The following is an 18,783-nucleotide window of genomic DNA, read 5'->3' as shown; positions in this document are numbered from 1 at the left end:
TTAAAAAAGCAAAAGCGCTGAGGTTGGCTGCCTCCAGGGAATAGGGAGTGAGTGGGAAACACTGAACCAAGGGCAATCAATTTTTTTGTTAAAAGTCCTATAGTATCCCTGGACTTTTAAAGCCATGTTCATCCTTAAATTTTATCTGGTTTTCTTTCAAAACAACATATATGCAACTTTTATTTACATACAAAAATAGGCAGGTGAGAAATGCTAATAAAATTACTCCAGGGCGAGCCTGGTTTCTCACACCTGTAATCCTGGCACATTGGGAAGACACAGCGGGAGGATAGCTTGAGGCTAGGAGTTTGAGACCAGCCTGGGCAACATAGTGAGACCTCATCTCTACAAAAAATTAAAAAATTAGTCAGGCATGGTGCTGCATGCCTGTAGTTTTAGTTACTCAGAAGGCTGAGGCAGGAGGATCACTTGAATCCAGGAGTTCGTGACTACAGTGAGCTATGACTGTATCACTGCACTCAATCCTGTGCAATACAGTGAGGCTGTCTCTAAAAACGTAAATAAATAATAATAAATAATTACTCCAAAAGCTTTTCCACTAAAGTGTCAAGAAGTGCTAGAGTCTACTTACCAGAAGTCATCTGAAGACGGCTCTCTTGCCAATTCTGGGAAGTGACTGCCAGAGAAATGGAAAACAGAGTGGTCACAAAACTGTGATCAAAAGACAGACATTCTGATCAAAACTGATCTAATTCTTAGATTAGATATACAAACTTACAGATTCTCAGGGACTTCTTACCAAGTTAATATTTGCAGAAATAAACCACTTTTTTTGTTGCTGTTTTTTTGTTTTTGTTTTTGTTTTTGAGACAGTCTCACTCTGTCACCCAGGCTGGAGTGCAGTGGGGCAATTCCGGCTCACTGCAACCTCTGCCTCCCAAGTTCAAGCGATTCTCCTGCCTCAGCCTCCTGAGTAGCTGGGATTACAGGCACATGCCACAATGCCCAGCTAATTTTGTATTTTTAGTAGTGACAGGGTTTCATCATGTTAGCCAGGCTGATCTCCAACTCCCAACCTGAGGCAATCCACCTGCCTCAGCCTCCCAAAGTGCTGGGATTACAGGTGTGAGCCACTGCGCCCAGTCAGAAATAAACCATGTTTTAACTGTTCAGAGTTTAATTTGGGATCCATTCAGTTATAAACACATTCCATAGTAACTACTTTATCCTTTCAAAACATCAGAAAGTCAAGATATTTGACTAAGTAGCTAAAAATAAACTTATTTTCTTGAAAGAATACAAGTAAATTTTCAGTAAATGATAAACACACTGACCCATAGGTTACTCCGGCAATGCTGCACTTCTTAAAGTTCATGATATTGCATGTAAGCGTTCCAGTCTTGTCAGAAAAGAGATATTTCACCTAAATCAAAGAATAAAAGAAATATACATCAGGAAGTATTGAGATGCAAAGATCAACAAATGAAGTCTTTCCTTCTATATTTTTCAAAACCTGTATGAAACGGGTAGATTTCCCTAAAGCAAGCAAATTAGTAACAAAAAATATATTAATATTTTAATGTTTAGACCCCTTACAAACCTTCTTCCATAACTAATTATATAATCAAAGTGTACCGAAATATGCAGAGGGAGTTGCAATAAGAGCTCTGACTGAATGATGTGCTACTGAATGATATGCACCATCATTCTACACGTAACATTTGAGAAATTATGTCATGGATTAGTGAGGGAGAGTAATTAACAGAATTGCCTCCAGAGGAAACTCCAGTTTCTCAGTGGTCTTCCAAAAAGGCGTCAGGACTTGCTGAGTGCTAGATACCTTCCAGATATCCCAGAGAACTGGTCTAGGGAAGCAGTGTTTTACTGTTGTATAGAAGAGGGACTGATTACATGAATTGCTTACTCAGTAATTTTTCTTAATGATACAATATAAACATACACTGGGAAGTTTTTTGAAAACAATCAAAGGGACTTCAAGTTATTAAAGCTCCTAAAGAAGTCAAATACTACATCTAAACATAATATTCGTACCCTAGGGCTAATTTATACTTTAAACAAGTTTTTACACGCAGTAAGTCTAGGGGTATGGAAAATTTAGTAGAATCTGCCTTTAAGTAAGCAGGATTCTTTCTGCATTTTTAAGAAAATTAAAATATCATATAAAAAAACTAAAGGCCAGGTGTAGAGGCTCACACCTGTAATCCCAGCACTTTGGAAGGCCAAGGCGGGTGGATCACCTGAGGTCAGGAGTTTGAGACCAGCCTGGCCAACATGGCAAAACATCAACTAAAAATACAAAACAAATTAGCCAGGCATGGTGGCAGGTGCCTGCAATCCCAGCTACTCAGGAGGTTGAGGCAGAAGAATCGCTTGAACCCAGGAGGCAGAGGTTGCAGTGAGCCGAGATCGCACCATTGCAATCCAGCCTGAGTGACAAGAGTGAAACTTCATCTCAAAAAAAAATTTTTTTAATGAACATTTTATAATAAGGGCTTATTAAGATTTGCTATCACTTTGCCTACTAAATTTTAACTTATCCTTAAAGTTCCAACTCAAAATTTCTTCCCCATGCAAACTTTCCCCATATCCTCAATTAGGATGAACTATTGAAGCATCCATGGGTACTTCTGGAACACTTTCAATCCTTAAATTATTCAGGTCCAGTTCAATGACAGCTGCAAGCAATTATATACTGCACACTGTGCTAAACTAACAAAGGCAACCAAAGACCTGTATAGGGCACACCCGCGCCCTCACAAAGTCTCCAGAGAGAAATGGACACTACATCACTCATACCCCTTATTTTACTGTATTTATGTTTGGAAGACTGTTATGGGAACAAAGAAGACAGACTAACCAAGCCCGGAAAACTGGAGAAGAGTTCAACGAGAAGGCAAATTTAGCCTGATATGCACCAAGAGCTCACTGATTCTTACAGGAGAAGGATTTTACCAACAGATAAAGGAAATGACAAAGCCATTCTAGAATGAGAGAACATAAGCCAAAAAAAAAGAAAAAAAAAATGAGGATTGACAGCCCAAGGTCCAAGGCCTGCTCTGGGTGCTGTATTCAGCCCTTTGTGACCAGAGCCCCAAAGGCAATGGGAGGATTTGTGCTCTGTGCCAAGGACATTCTCTGTAATAACAATCCATCCTGTTATACTAAGAATTTAGAGCACTTACATGAATATACACAATTTAAGGAAAGATAAAGACAAAAATTAACTCTAAGTAGGTTTGGAAAATTATGTCAAAGAAACACAATCACTTGCTTTTTTTTGTCTACAAAGGTCTATTTTAGTCTACAAATTCGAACCTCAGTTTTCTGGCAATAAACTCAAAAATGATACACAAACCATCACAGAATTCACTCTATCCTCGAGGAAAGAAAAACGAAGAAAGCAAGCCTACCTCCATAAGGGAGTTATTCTAACCCTCAGATCAATGAGCCGTGTCACCTGCATTTTCACAGAGGGATAATGAGGAGCAGGGGAGATGCAACATGGTAACATTCCTTCACCAGGCAGGGAAGCTTGGGACGGCCAGATCTCGACAGACAACCCGAAGTCCCCAATCTGACACTGAATAACCAGGTGTCCTTCGATAAGTTACTCCTTTCCTTCTCTATAAAATGAAGATACAGCACCCTCCCCTTAGGGTTCCTGGTGGGTTTGAATAGGGTGTATGAAATGATATCAAAATCTTTAATGGCAAAAGGCATTCAAAAGAGGTTAGTCCTCAAAAATCCACAAGTAGGACCTAATTAAACTAAAGAGCTTCTGGACAACAAAAGAAACTACCAACAGAGTAAACAGACAACCTACAAAATGGGAGAAAATATTTGCAAATTATACATCCGACAAAGGTCTAATATCCAGAATCTATAAGCAACTTAAACAACTGAACAAGCAAAAACCAAACAACCCCATTAAAAAAATTAGCAAAAGACATGAACAGACATTCTCCAAAGAAACATGCAAGTGGCCAAAAAGCATATGAAACAATGCTCCACATCACTAATCATCAGAGGAGTGCAAATCAAAACCACAATGAGATACCATCTCACACCAGTCAGAATGGTTATCATTAAAAAGTCAAAAAACAACAGATGCTGGCAATGCTGCACAGAAAAGGGAACACTTATCCACTATTGGTGGGAGTATAAATTAGTTCAGCCACTGTGGAAAGCAGTATGAAGATTTCTCAAAGAACTTAATACAGAACTACCATTTGACCTAGCAATCCCATTACTGGGTATATATCCAAAAGAACACAAATGGTTCTAACAAAAAGACATGCAGCATCTTTATCACAGCACTATTCACAATAGCAAAGACATGGACTCAACCTAGATGCCCATCAACAGTGGATTGGATAAAGAAAATGTGGTACATATACACCATGGAATACACAGCCAGAAAAAAAATGAAATCATGTTCTTTGCAGCAACATGCATGGAGCTGGAGGCCATTATCTTAAGACAATTAATGCAAGAACAGAAAGCCAAATACCGCATATTCTCACTTATTAAGTGGGAGCTAAACATTGCATACTCAAGGACATAAATATGGGAACAAGAGACACTGGGGACTACTAGATGGGGTTGGGGAAAAGCGTTGAAGAACTGTTGGGTACTATGCTCAGGTACATGAGTGATGGGATCGTTCATACTCCAAACCTCAGCACCACATAATATACCCACATAACAGACCTGCACGTGTACCCCCTGAATCTAAAATAAATGTTGAAAAATTAAATTAAATTAAATTAAACATTTAAAAAGAGGTTATTCCTTACAGGAATGTCAATGTCAGACACAGACATAATGCAAAGCCCAACTTAGTAAAGGCAAGAGGAGTTCAGGGGTAAAGGTGGAAAAGATACTGTTCCCTAGAATATTCCAGAGACAAAATTCGGAACATGTGAGAAATGCATGTCCTTTAAATTGGCCCCCACACGTTTTGTAGGGTTACTCAATATCTAAGTATCTTAGCCATCGTTTTCCCTGTCATTTGCTTCTGATAATACTTTTTTAAGGGTCCCAAATGATGTTGCACTGCATTTTTATATTACTTCTTTTTTTTTTCTGGTTACTTCTGGGTGATACGACATAGCTGTGTCTCAAAAAGCAAGACAAAACTGAGTAATGCTTATATTTACTGGCACATTCAAAAGTATTATATAGCTCTTCAGATGTTCTAGCCATGTTCATGGAGAAGTATTTTTGCAAAATCTTTCCATGGTTCTTCTGCTAACACTCATGTTCCCTCATGCTCATGTCACCATTCCTAAAGTTCCCAGAGGCTTTTTCACCTGCCCAAGCTCTTCATTAAGGTTTGATGTCCTGGCCATGGCAGGGGTGTCATTTCCTATATAATACATATCTGTGTCCTGAGAGAGAGAGAGAACAAGAGACAGGATTTCAGAAAATATATACCATTAATTCTTCATTCAGATTAACACAGAAAAGAAGCTAAGAATGGGTAATTTAAAACCCTTTTATTTTAATAGAAATGCTGATTTTGGCTTGGCGCAGTGGCTCACGCCCGTAATCCCACCACTTTGGGAGGCCGAAGTGGCCAGATCACTTGAAGTCAGGAGTTCGAGACCAGCCTGGCCAACATGGTGAAACCCTGTCTTTACTCAAAATACAAAAATTAGCCAGGCATGGTGGTGCATGTCTGTAATCCCAGCTACTCAGGGAGGCTGACGCATGAGAATCTCTTGAACCCAAGAGATGGAAGTTGCAGTGAGCTGAGATCACACCACTTTACTCCAGCCTGGGCGACAGCACAAGACTTCATCTAAAAAAGAAACATATACATACACACACACACACACACACACACACATATGATTTATATTTATATAGATATGATTTGATTTCAAAATAATCATTTCACAACCTAGACTAACTCACGATTCTGACCTTGCTGACGGGATTGCTGTGAAGATCATATAAAAATGCACATCAAAGTCCCTGGTCTACAAATACCGGCTGCTGAAGTCCACTGCTTAAGAGCCATGGCAGTCCTTTAAATATCTTATCTCCACCCTTACAATCAAATCCAAGTTGACTATCACAGTGAATTTTGATATGCGAGTGACCACTATAGTAAACACACCCAAGAGGCCTCTTCTTCAGCCCTAATTAGATGTTAAAAGCGTGAATAGCAGGTGCAGCCAGATGACAGGCACTGGCTCAGCATTCCACCCCATTCTCTGACCAATCCTCACAACAACCCCTTGAATAGGTACCACTGCCCTTCCATTCCCCAAAAACACCCACACTGGTGATCCCTGGCCAGTTCTTTGTATGGCCAGTTTAAGCCCCTGGACCTAATGGTAAATGAATATAGTTCTTCTTTTTTGAGCGCTCAATTAAATGCCAAAGGCTCTGAAATAGCATTGGAAAATAGTGATTCAACTCTGCTTTAATACTCACCCAGTTTATGAAAAGGGCTTGAGTATACTTCACAACCTCAAGAGTCACCAACAGACTGATGGGAATAAGATTGTTGTATAAGATGATGAACGTCAGCAGGTTGTATCCAAAATTATCTGAGGTGGTGTCTGTGGAAGGAAACCAGAGTATCTGAAAGGTGTTCACAACCAAAGTCTATTGGCTCATTTAGAGATTCATGTTAAAATAGTTATTGAGCACCTCCTGCATGTCAGGAACCATGAGTTCAAAGGCTGCTTTCTGTAGGAGACACACAGGCCCCACAATGCAACTGCACAGCAGGATGCATCCGCTAAAGAGAGGCTCACAGGACGTAGCGGGAACCAACACAGAAGGCTTTCTAATGGGAAGGCATGGTCACTGAAGGCCATCCAGAAGAAGAAATGCTAGTTTCAAGTTTTGAAGAACAGAGAAAAGAAGCAAACTTGAAAGAATGTAGAAAAGAAGACAGGCCTTTGAAATGGTTGTAAGGAACACCTACAAGCTCACTAAGGTACATGTATATTGGGGATACTCCAAAGAGCTGGAAAGATGGACAAAAGTGTAAACAAGAGAAGCAGACAAAGAGAGAGAAGGCTTGAGCCCAACTAAAGATAAGAGAAGGGATATCTGGAGGGAACAAGTTCCTTAAGGATGGAACAGGACCCTAGGGGATGGAGTCCACAGCAGAGGCAGCATCAGCTCCAGGAGGAACAGAGGATGGGGGAGGGAGAGGGGGACAAGGTCTGGGGGTATCAAAGGGAAAGTTCTTTCCTTGACAGCCATGATCTTCTGCTTGAAGGGTAAAGAAGTGAGATCTTCTTAACTTATCAAGAGGCTTAAGGAGAAGGCTGCAACAGGGTTTAACTGATATTAAAGCTGTGAAGGGAACTAGAATGAGAATAAAGATAGCAGAAGGCTAGGATTGGAGGGAGACTGAGAATTTGTAACGGCTCCAAACGATAGTTATTAGGTTTTTTCCCAGGAAATTACATCAAATGGTGGTAGTCTGATTCCGATTTAGAGTTTTGAAGCGTGGCTGTGATGGAAAGACAAGGAGCTGGGAAGGCACAGGGGGAGCAGGCATATGCTGGCCAGTAATTTTACCTTTCCACAATCGCTTCACTTCCTACTCACTACCAACCCTTCCACTTTTCCTGCTGGTTGCTTTTCTTCCTGACATATTACTTTGCTCTCCTGTTCTCCTGTAGAATTAAGGAGTTTCTAAATAGGATCTCTAAGTTCCAATAGTTACAAATATCCCTAAGGTATAAACAAATATCTACCTGACAATTACAAATACAAGAAATGCTAAAGAAGTTCTCCAGGATGAAAGAAATACCAGACAGTAATTAAAATCCACATAAACGAAGGACATTAGTAATGATAATTCTATAGGATTTATAAAAGATAGTATAATTATATATTCTCAATTTTAAAAAAGCAATTGCTAAAAGCATCATAAAATTGCATCGTTGAACTTATATACAGATGTAATATATATGACAGTGCAAAGGAGTGAGGAGCGAATGAAGATACATGAAGCAAAGAAATGACACCAGCTGTTAAATCCAAAGGAAGAAATGAAGAGCGAGACCTGGAAATGGTAAGTAAATATGTTAATATAAAACAACACTGGCCGGGCGTGGTGACTCACGCCTGTAATCCCAGCACTTCGGGAGGCCAAGGCGGGTAGATTGCCTGAGGTCAGGAGTTCGAGGCTAGCCTGTCCAACATGGTGAAACCCCATCTCTACTAAATATACAAAAATTAGCCAGGCATGTTAGCACATACCTGTAGTCCCAGCTACTCAGGAGGCTGAGGCAGGAGAATTGCTTGAACCCAGGAGGTGGAGGGTGCAGTGAGCCGAGATCACACCACTGCACTCCAGCCTGGGCGACAGAGCAAGACTCCGTCTCAAAACAACAACAACAACAACAACAACAACAACAACAACAAAAAAACACTATCAATATACTTTTTTTCTTTTTTCCTTTAGCTTCTTTAAGAGACACAAATTATTATAACACTGTATTTTGGAGTTGACAACACAGATAAATGGAATATAACAATGACAGCACCAAGCAGGAGAGGAAATGGAGGTACGCTGGAGTGACATTTCTGTGTTTGACTAGAATTGTTAGTATTAATCAAAAGTAGATTTGGATACATTGGGAAATACATTGTAATTCCTAGGGCAACCACTAAGAAAATACTTTAACACAGAATTTAAAAATAACCATTTGAGTATAAAACAATTCCCAAATGTGCCCATCTTCGTTTCATCACATGATCCTAATCTCAATTCTCCTTGAAAGGCTGGCATTATGTACAGTAACCAAAGGAAACAGAAGGACGGCAGGGACACCACACTTCAACCATGGCTGCAAGAACATCTCAAAAATGGTTTTCTTCCACTGGAACAAGCAACCCACCCCGACACTTACCCATCTTCTTGATGTACCAGTTCTTTTCACCATGAGACCTGTTCCAGTACAGGGCCCCCGCTGAGCTCACCAAGGCCATGACCAAGAGGATGCCAAACAACACCAGGATCTGCACGTTAGTCACCTTCTCAACATTTGATCTCTTGAGAGGCGCTTTGGTTGAATTCTACACAACAGCATTGAAAGTCAGTAAGGGTCACAGAACAGATTTGGGGCAAGGGGTTGGGGGAAAGGAGGTAAAACAACCATATTTAACAACCAACAAGTAAAAGACTATTTTTTTGCCAAATAATCAATGCAACTCAAAAGTGTACCATGCTCCTGAATCAATAGCTAGTTTTAAGTAATGAAGAAAGACAACATACTCTACCAGTTTAAAGAACACATTCCAACATTACATGATTCATTCTGTACTTCTTATGATTATATCTTAGCATATAATTGTCACTTTCCTTATCTTAGAACACAACAGGTTCTAAATATAGTCCAGTTTCAAAGAAATCAGAACACTAGTAATTCAAGAGAAACTTAGACATTCCATACCATAAAAATCTAGAGAAGACCTTCACGATAATAGCACAGCTCTGCAATAAATACACAGAGATATTTCTAAAGCACATATTTTTCCTCCCGGAGCTCAGAATTTGAGGAATAAAAGAGACATACACGAACACATACATATCAATAATGCAAAACAGAACATCAATGGGTTTCAAAATAAGTGGATGGACAAAAAGTTCACTTAGAGAACTGTGAACAAGAAGCAGGACCAAGAAGAGTCAGGAAGGGCCTGGGCAAGAGAAAGCTGAGTGGCATCCTGAATCATGGAGACAGCAAAGGAGAAACGGAAGGAGAACGGCAACCTTATCACAGGCTTAGCACCTGCCTTCTCACCGCTGGGGGGAAACCAGCCCAGGTGGAGCTGAGGCCAGTGTTGGCAGGAGAGTATAGAAAGATTCATTAAAGCTAGATTCAAGAATCACTCCAGTTCAGGTGGAACATTTGGGACTAGATCCTCTCAGCCATGGGAAAGTCAACACAACTGTTTGAGCAAGACAGTTATGCACCTGAAGTCATTTTATTAAAAAATATCTGAAGGTACTTATGGTGGGCAAACTAATGACCACCCCCCCCTCCACCAGTAATGCCCACATCCTACTTGTGGGGCACTGTGAGTATGTTATTTTATTTTATTTTTTGAGATGGAGTCTCACTCTCTCACCCAGGCTGGAGTCCAGTGGTGTGACCTCAGCTCACTGCAACCTCCGCCTCCCGGGTTCAAGCAATTCTTGTGCCTCACCTCCCAAGTAGCTGGGACTACAGGTGCCCACCATCACGCCCAGCTAATTTTTTGTGTTTTTAGTAGAGATGGGGTTTCACCATGTTGGCCAGGCTGGTCTCGAACTCCTGACCTCAGGTGATCCACCCTCCTCGGCCTCCCAAAGTGCTGGGATTACAGGCGTGAGCCACCATGCCTGACCTGAGTGTGCTATTTTATACAGCAAAAGGGACTTTGTGGATGGGATTAAATTAAATTAACAACTGTGAGACAGGGAGAGATTATTCTGGATTACCCAAGTGGACCCAATCTAACCACAAGGGTCATCAAAAGGGAGAACCTTTCCAAATTGTGCTCAGAGGGAGAGGTGGAGACAGAGAAATGATCAGAGAGAGTCCCCTCTGAAGCCTGCAGAAAAGAGCAGCCAACAACTCGGGTTTTAGCATAGGGAGTCTACTACTCATAGTAGACTTCTCACCTATAGAACTGCAGCACAATAACTCATGTTTTTTTAAGTCACTAAAACTGTGGAAATCTGTCACAGCAGCCAGAGGAAACCAGTACCGTAATAACAGCAGGTTGGGGAAGAAGACACTGAAGAGAGGAAAGCCACAGGGGACTTATTTATAATCCATTCCTGGAGGTGAAATAATTCCTGACTTAAATCAGAAGTCAGGAATTGGACAGGGAGAGGCTCGCACAGGAGTGTCAGCCTGCAGGTCTCCTTCCATGAATCATGGGCCCAGGCTTTTTTTTTTTTTTTTTTTTTTTTTTTTGAGACAGAGTCTCACCGTGTTGCCCAGGCTGGAGTGCAGTGGCGCAATCTCGGCTCACTGCAACCTCTGCCTCCCCGGTTCAAGTGATTCTCCTGCCTCAACCTCCCGAGTAGCTGGGATTACAAGTGTGAGCCACCATGCCCGACTAATTTTTTTGTATTTTTAGTAGAAATGGGGTTTCACCATGTTAGCCAGGATGGTCTCAATCTCCTGACCTCGTCATCTGCCCGTCTTGGCCTCCCAAAGTGGTGGGATTACAGGCATGAGCCACCGTGCCCGGCCGGGCCCGGACTTTTAAGAGACAACACCGATTTGCCAAGTTTGGATAATCTGAGAGTTTGTAAGGCACTAACCATAAAAATGGTACCTTGTGCCAAACTTAAGTCAGCATTCTCCTTCACTAGTCTCCATTGATCTGATCATTAAATGAGCTAAGATGAAAATGTCTCCAAAGATAAGAATACAAATAAAGTCACAATGTGAAAATAAAACTGAGATGAAAACATGAGGCAATTCACTCCTAAGCTCCAAGAAAAATTTATACCACATCACTGAAATTGTTATTTGAATTCTATTGGCAAACCAAAAATACTATCTCACCACAGTTTTCTTTGGGGGCAGAGGAGTTGGGGGATTATACTGGTGATTTTGAAAAGCTAAGTCCTTTAAATATCTAAACAACACAGCAGCTTTTTCCTTTATTTCTATTTTTTTCCCTTTTACTTTATTTGTCTAAATTATTCATCCTTTACGGACTTAAAAATCCTCAGGAGTCTAAATGGAAATCCATTAGTAAAGGCCAACTTATCATCAATCAAATACTGTATCAAGGTCAACTGAGACGACAAATCCAGGTCTGGCCTCATCGTAAGGGCCAGCAGGCCAGGTCCCGGACTGGTCATCCTAACTCTTAAAAACTAAGCATGATCTCATCATTCTTAATAAATATTCACTAAATGTACAGGCAGGAAAAAAATGATCATAAACCTCATTTCTATACCCCATTTATTATTGACTTCTTATCTTTTTCAGTGGCTGAATTCTGGCCACTTAGGAGGATTAGAAAACTTTATCTTTCATCTAACAGAAGAGGAACAATCCCAAAACTTGAAGCTTCAACATGTGCACTTTGTGGAAAGCCAACCTTGGCCTACTGACTCCCACCCCCTGAACATTTTTACTTGCAATGATCAATGATGAGTTTTCTTTTGTTTTGTTTGTTTGTTTGTTTGTTTTTTGGAGACAGAGTCTCACTCTGTCACCTGGGCTGGAGTGCAGTGGCGTGATCATGGCTCACTGCAACCTCCGCCTCCCAGGTTCAAGCGATTCTTGTGCCTCAGCCTCCACAGTAGCTGGAACCACAGGTGCACACCACCACGCCCAGCTAATTTTTTGTATTTTTAGCAGAGACAGGAGTCTCACCATGTTGCCCAGGGTGGTCTTGAACTCCTGAGGTCAGGCAATCTGCCCACCTCCGCCTCCCAATGTGCTAGGATTACAGGTGTGAGCCACCACACCTGGCCCAATGATGAGCTTTTAATGATAAATTCCTACAAGTATTATAAATTCTTCCATAAAATTCTTAAAGAACCCAGCTACTTCAGTGTAACGGACTTATAAATAGAAACAGGTCAAAATGTCAGATTTTGAAAAGCTGAAATCAGACCTGTATCTTAGATATTTTATTCCCTCCTGAGAAAACAGGCCATTGAATTCTAGTTAGAAAAGCTGTCCCCAACCTTTTTGGCACCAGGTACCGGTTTCGTGGAAGACAATTTTTCCACAGACTTGGGTGGGGATGGTTTTGGGGTGACTCAAGTGCATTACATTTATTGTGCACTTTAATTCTATTACTCTTACATTGTAGTGTGTAGTGAAATAACTATACAACTCACCATAATGTAGAATCAGTGGGAGCCCTGAGCTTGTCTTCCTGCAACTAGACAGTCCCATCTGCGGGTGATGGGAGACAGTGACAGATCACTGGGCATTAGATTCTCATAAGGAATGAGCAACCTAGATCCCTTGTATGCATAGTTCACAACAGAGTTCACGCTCCTATGAGAATCTAATGCCACCGCTGATTGACAGGAGGCAGAGCTCAGGCAGTAATGTGAGGGATGGGGAGCTGTTGTAAATACAGATGAAGCTTCACTAGCTTGCTTGCCACTCTCCTCCTGCTGTAGGGCCTGGTTCTTCACAGCCACAGACTGGTACCAGTCTGTGGCTTGGGGCTTGGGGACCCCTGGGTTACATTGACTCTGGAGTTTGACTGCTTGTGTTTTGTTTATTTTGTTTATTTTTTATTTTTATTTATTTATTTATTTATTTATTTTGAGATGGAGCCTGGCTCTGTCACCCAGGCTGGAGGGCAGCAGCACAATCTTGGCTCGCTGCAACCTCTGCCTCCTGGGTTCAGGCAATTCTCCTCCCTCAGCCTCCTGAGTAGCTGGGATTACAGGCATGCACCACCATGCCCAGCTAATTTTTGTATTTTTAGTAGAGATGGGGTTTCACCATGTTGGCCAGGCTGGTCTCGAACTCCTGACCTCAAGTGATCCACCCGCCTCGGCCTCCCAAAGTGCTGGGATTGCAGGCATGAGCCACTGCACCCGGCCAGACTGCCTGTGTTTGAATCCTACTAGTTTTGTAAGCTTGGGTTACTAGGAGACTCTATGCTGCAAGCCTCCTCATCTGTAAAATGAGCACATACTGCCTAGCCATTGTGAGAAATAAATGAGTTGATATATGTGCATCACTCAAAATAGTGCATGATTTGTTGTAATTATGTTCGCTGTAATTAGTGTGATAATCGCTCTTTTTCCCATTAAATCAACTAATAGAAATTATAGACATAAATATTTCTACATGTAAGTAAACTAAACATGAACTGAAGGAAACTTGAAGGGCAAAAGGCATTGAGGTGAGAGACTTCAAAAAAAAAAAAAAAAGGTAGAAGAACCCGACAGCAATTGAGTTTCCTCTCTGTGGTCAAGTAGCACAAGCACAGACAAACAATGTTATTTCACAAACAGGATGGCTTCCAGCTATGTGTGTTATATTCCTTTTGAAAGCTCATTATTTTTACCTGTTGTTTCAGCCCTAAAGGCACAGCAGGTCTAGCACAGATGTTTCTGGGGTTTTCCATCATTCTATACATGAGCAGTCAACATGCAAGAAGCCTTGCAAAGAGGTTTCTCACACCTAGGGGCAAGGAAAAGTGCCTCTCACACTCACAAAATGCAAACTCAGTGCATGCCTTACTCACTGAAGAGAAGACTGGAGTGTTTTAAAAGATAGTTTAATTAACTCATATAATATTGGTTTTCTAGAGCAAAAGCTGTATTACCAATGTATGCTCTAGAAAACCAATATTACAATCTGTAAAAAAAAAAAAAAAAACACCCAGTGTATAAGAAATATTGGAAAGTGCTTAAATTTATAATATGCACAATATTAAAACTAGCTTTGGGGCCTTGACCAAATGTGAGCTAGCTACCCATGATCTGTCTGCCACTTCATCATAAAAAACAGAAGTAGGCTGGGAACTGTGGCTTATGCCTGTAATCTCAACACTTTGGGAAGCCAAGGTGGGTGGATCGCTTCAGTTCAGAAGTTCAAGACCAGCCTGGGCAACATGGTGAAATCCCGTCTCTACAAAAAATACAAAAATTAGCCGGGCATGGTGGTGTGTGCCTACAGTCCCAGCTACTCAGGAGGCTGAGGTGGGAGGATGGCTTGAGCCTGGGAGGCCGAGGTTGCAGTGAGCCAAGATCGCACCACCACACTCCAGCCTAGGTGGCAAAGCCAGACCCTGTCTCAAAAAACAAACAAACAAACAAAAGCCAGAAGTACTGATTTGTGGTTAGTGGAGCTCCCAAAGCATTCAGCAAGGGTTACTGACACTGCACTATGGGAGTTAAAGGATACTTTCTAGGTGGCAGGGTATTAAACTATTTTTTTTTTGAAATGGGGTCTCACTATGTCACCCAGGCTGGTCTCAAACTCCTGGTCCCAATGAGCCACCCATCTCAGCCTCCTGAGTTCTTGCATGGCTACAGCACTAAACTATTCATCAAGTCTTCATATGCAGGCCGCTCAGAAACAATAAACTTAAAGCATTCCAGTCAGCCCTTGTGAATGGATAAGGACCTAGCAGTGGGGATGGATCAGGCACACCTCAGATACACTAAATAATCCTGATCCACCCAAGAGCTGCCTCTCAGCATTCACCAACTCTTCATTTTTCTAGCTGCCGTGGAGCCCTCCCGCCTTGCTTCAACACACAAGCTCTGCAACAGGCCACTGCACCTGGGTCCCTACCCTTCCAGCTCCTGAACTTCCCTCTGTACTCCCACTCCCTCAAGAGCTCTCTCCTCCTTGCCTCACACAGTCAAAGACACGCCTCCCTTGAGTACCCCCAAGCAGACGGTGCGCCAGTAGACATCTGCATCCTTTGTCCTCTGAAGGTAGCATTACTGGATGCATATTCAAGACCTGGTAATACTTCTGGACCTTTATTCCTTGGATGCCATGTTAAAAAACAAACAAACAAACAAACAAAAACTCACTCATAAAATTTACACCATTTGGCTACACTACCTTCTGCCCCTCCCCCGTAGCCAGGCCACTGACCTCTCAGTTGCTCCCTGTCACTCACAGAAGACTTGACAACTGGCTCATGGCATTCCTTTCTGGCCCAGCTTCACCATTATCACATCTTCAAAATCACAGCGCTGGCCCATCAAATGCCTTAGTCTCTCAGTTCCTTACTTGTCAACATTGAATGGCCTTCAACAGCTCTGCCTTTGTCTTCCTACTCACACGAGTCACTCCCAGGTCTCCCATGCTAGAAACTCTCTACCCCAGAAATACAAAGACAAGATTCTACCCACTGATCAGCCTGTCACTCAGCAACTCCAATAATCCTCTTCAACTTCAGGGAGTCTCTCAACCCTTCTAATCCCATCTCTCCTCCCTGTCTCCAATGTGTTTACTAGCTGGGGTGGCCACCAACGTCTACTGCTTCATCTCCTCTAATACTTACCTCTTTCATCTGACTATCATTTGACCTCAAAGAGGAGACCAACACAACAGTCTCCCTTCCCTAGCTCAATATCTAAAATGTGCTTCTGCCACGGGAATCATTCTTAGCATGTAGTCCACTGGCTTCCAGCCTAGGTTGAATGACCCTCCTATACACACTGACAGCACTTAGTAATGACACACATTCCAGTATCTCTCTCTCTACTTTGTCATTCTATATTACTCCTTAGCCCAACTGGCTCCCCGAGGATAAGCCTGGGCCTTTCACTATTGCACCCATATGGTCTAGCACTAGACTTGGTATGTGGTCACTAAATATTTTTAAATCAAGAAATACAGCCAAATGTGCATTTTAGAAGTTATACAAAAGAACAGACAAGCTGAAAAGCCAATTCTCATTAATAGCCACCATTAGCAAAAAAAAGATGCCAAGTGATACCAAACAAATGTAAGAAATGACATACAGGGACACTGATTTCTGTAGAATTTCAAAAGCTGTCTGGCAAAATACATCATAATAGCAATGTGACCTATAAATTCACAAACAGTTTTTTAAAAAACATTAACAGGGAAAAAGAGCAAAATCATTTTAACTTCATTTTTTTCTTCGGTCTATGAAAACTAAACGGTTCAAAAATAACTGATTTTAAAGTCTCTAAAGTTCAGTTAAATAAGACAATTTGCTATAAAATCCTAATTAATGGGATAAAGAGGAGAAGTAGAAAGAGAAATTTAAAAGTTAGAACTAATTCCCGCTTAAGTCCAGAAGATAAAATAAGTTAGAATTGATTGTTCCCCTAATCCAGAAAACAAAGACCATTTGTAGTTCAGGCATACGGTAACAAATATCAGATAAGAGAACAGAAATCTAGAAAAAGCTACCTAAGAAACTAAAATAAAGGCAGTTCTTTCCAAATTTAGGTTCATAGACAAACTTGAACTTCCTAAATGCAACATCTGCATTTTCCACCTTCTAGTCAATAAAAGTAGAAAGAAAAAAAAGACTGAAATCAGCATAGAAATGTTTTACCTGCATGAGTTTGGTGTCGTGTCCAGTATAAACAACTATGCCAAAGACCCACTGAGTATTTCTAAGCTGTGTACCTCTTAATAAGATCTGGTCAGGCCCAAGGGCAACAAGGCTAAAAATAAAAAACAACAATGATATTTAATGATAGTCTGGAAAATAAGCATGAGTTTTTCCCTTAAACATGAACCCACAATAAATCAAATGTTCCCTTTCCTCCAATTTGAACTCCTTCACTGAGAAACACAGACAACAAAGGTTACCATTGGCTTAATCTACCCCAAAAGGACCCACAGAAAGCTTTATTTTACATTCATCACTACAGAAAAAAAATGCTTTTTCTATAAAATGTTGCAGGTAATTATATCTCTCATGATCCTGTTATGAAACTCAATACCCAGAAAGGAAGTTGCTAAAATAACAACCGAAGCTTACTCATTTGTAGTTAAGTATTATTATTGGAAGTATTATTATTATTGTTATTTGTAAAATAAATCTAGTGTATTTTACAGACTATTAGGAAGGAGTAAAATTTTAAAAAGCAGCAACCTATCATATCAATTTTTTTAAGGATGACTTAATGAGTAAATAAAGACCTGAGTGACAATTTAGAAACTCAAAATGGGGAGCCCATAGTATAGCTATGCATGCTAAATGAAACCAAGAAGCAGTCACACTTAGTTGTCATATTTATAATAATTTGGGTTGATTCCTATGGGTCCTTCCAAGCCTTGGGTCGTCAAAATATAAAGGACGTTGCAAGAGGCTGGGTTACAGGGTTGGAAGGGGCATTGGCAAGAGGCTCAAGACAAACATGGCCAGAAGGTAGAAACTGCTCTCCAACATCAGAACAAAAGACAACTCCAGAACAACATGACAAATGCCAGAAGAACAAAGATAACAGAATATAGACAGAAGGGCACTGAATATTCTAAAGGAAGAATAAGTGTTCATTTCACTGAACTTTTTAAAAACAAATGAATGCTCCTTAGAAGGTGGTTAGCAAAAAAAAAAAAAAAAAAATACACACACACACATTTCTGTAACAAGTGTATTAGCTTGTATACCCCTCAGATAACTCTCCTCTGCTTTTCTGGACAATTTTATGCAGCTAAAACCATTTCTCCTGCCTGGCAGAGAGTAGGCACAGAAAGAATATGCCACATGCTTTGAGCCTCATCTGAGGCCCTTGGGCTCAGGGTTTTTTTCTTAAATCTAAGGAAGGCTTTAAATTAATTGAAAGGGTATGAAATCTCACTGTTTTAAAATATTACAAAACTAGGAAACAAACATATTTTCCAAAGCTCCAGTAATTCTTAGTCACATAGTTTAAAAGACAATGAAGAAAAGGCATATAATACCTTTTCCCATCTAAGTTCAAGTTTCCAGTGAAGTCATAGAGGTGGCGGTTGGGCCCTTCACACTCTATAGTTCCAGATAACTTCATCAGAACTTCACGTGTTTGCATGTCAGCAGTGTGACTCAAACCCTAAAAGATTAAACCAAAAGAGGAAGTCAAACACAATCTTCTGTGCTTAGGGACACCATTCAGCATCCCTATGGTTAATCAAAAGCAAAAATAAGGCATCTCCAGTGCAATAATTTGGGGGGCTAACAAGTCAAACTGTCAGCCCCTCAAGGCAGACTTTTCCAGTAGCTTTTGCCACAACGATCTAATGCGAAAGTGGCAAAAGAATGTAATGAAGCTGAAAGTTAAGATTCCACCACTGTACTAGAAACATCCGTGCATAAGTAATAATTAACATACCCCAGCACCTTACAGCA

The 18,783-nt window shown here is 40.9% G+C and overlaps 1 protein-coding gene across 5 annotated transcripts in view; it reads right to left on the bottom strand.

Moving 5' to 3' along the window:
- The window catches only part of ATP8A2 (ATPase phospholipid transporting 8A2), a 652,717-nt gene that overhangs the window by 470,331 nt on the left and 163,603 nt on the right, over positions 1-18,783 (bottom strand). For all 5 annotated transcript variants that reach the window (XM_031001328.3, XM_055359710.2, XM_055359711.2 and 2 more), the window contains 7 exons: positions 18,360-18,487; positions 17,002-17,113; positions 8,871-9,036; positions 6,427-6,554; positions 5,295-5,372; positions 1,296-1,384; positions 593-637 (listed from right to left, as the gene is read on the bottom strand). In XM_031001328.3, coding sequence (XP_030857188.2) covers positions 593-637; positions 1,296-1,384; positions 5,295-5,372; positions 6,427-6,554; positions 8,871-9,036; positions 17,002-17,113; positions 18,360-18,487 — 746 coding nt within the window. The remainder of the gene's footprint in view (positions 1-592; positions 638-1,295; positions 1,385-5,294; positions 5,373-6,426; positions 6,555-8,870; positions 9,037-17,001; positions 17,114-18,359; positions 18,488-18,783) is intronic.

This window comes from Gorilla gorilla, chromosome 14 (assembly GCF_029281585.2).
Source record: "Gorilla gorilla gorilla isolate KB3781 chromosome 14, NHGRI_mGorGor1-v2.1_pri, whole genome shotgun sequence".
In the NCBI taxonomy this organism is placed as follows: domain Eukaryota; kingdom Metazoa; phylum Chordata; class Mammalia; order Primates; family Hominidae; genus Gorilla; species Gorilla gorilla.
Note: the sequence above shows the minus strand (reverse complement) of the source record. Positions and strands in the feature narration are given on the sequence as shown.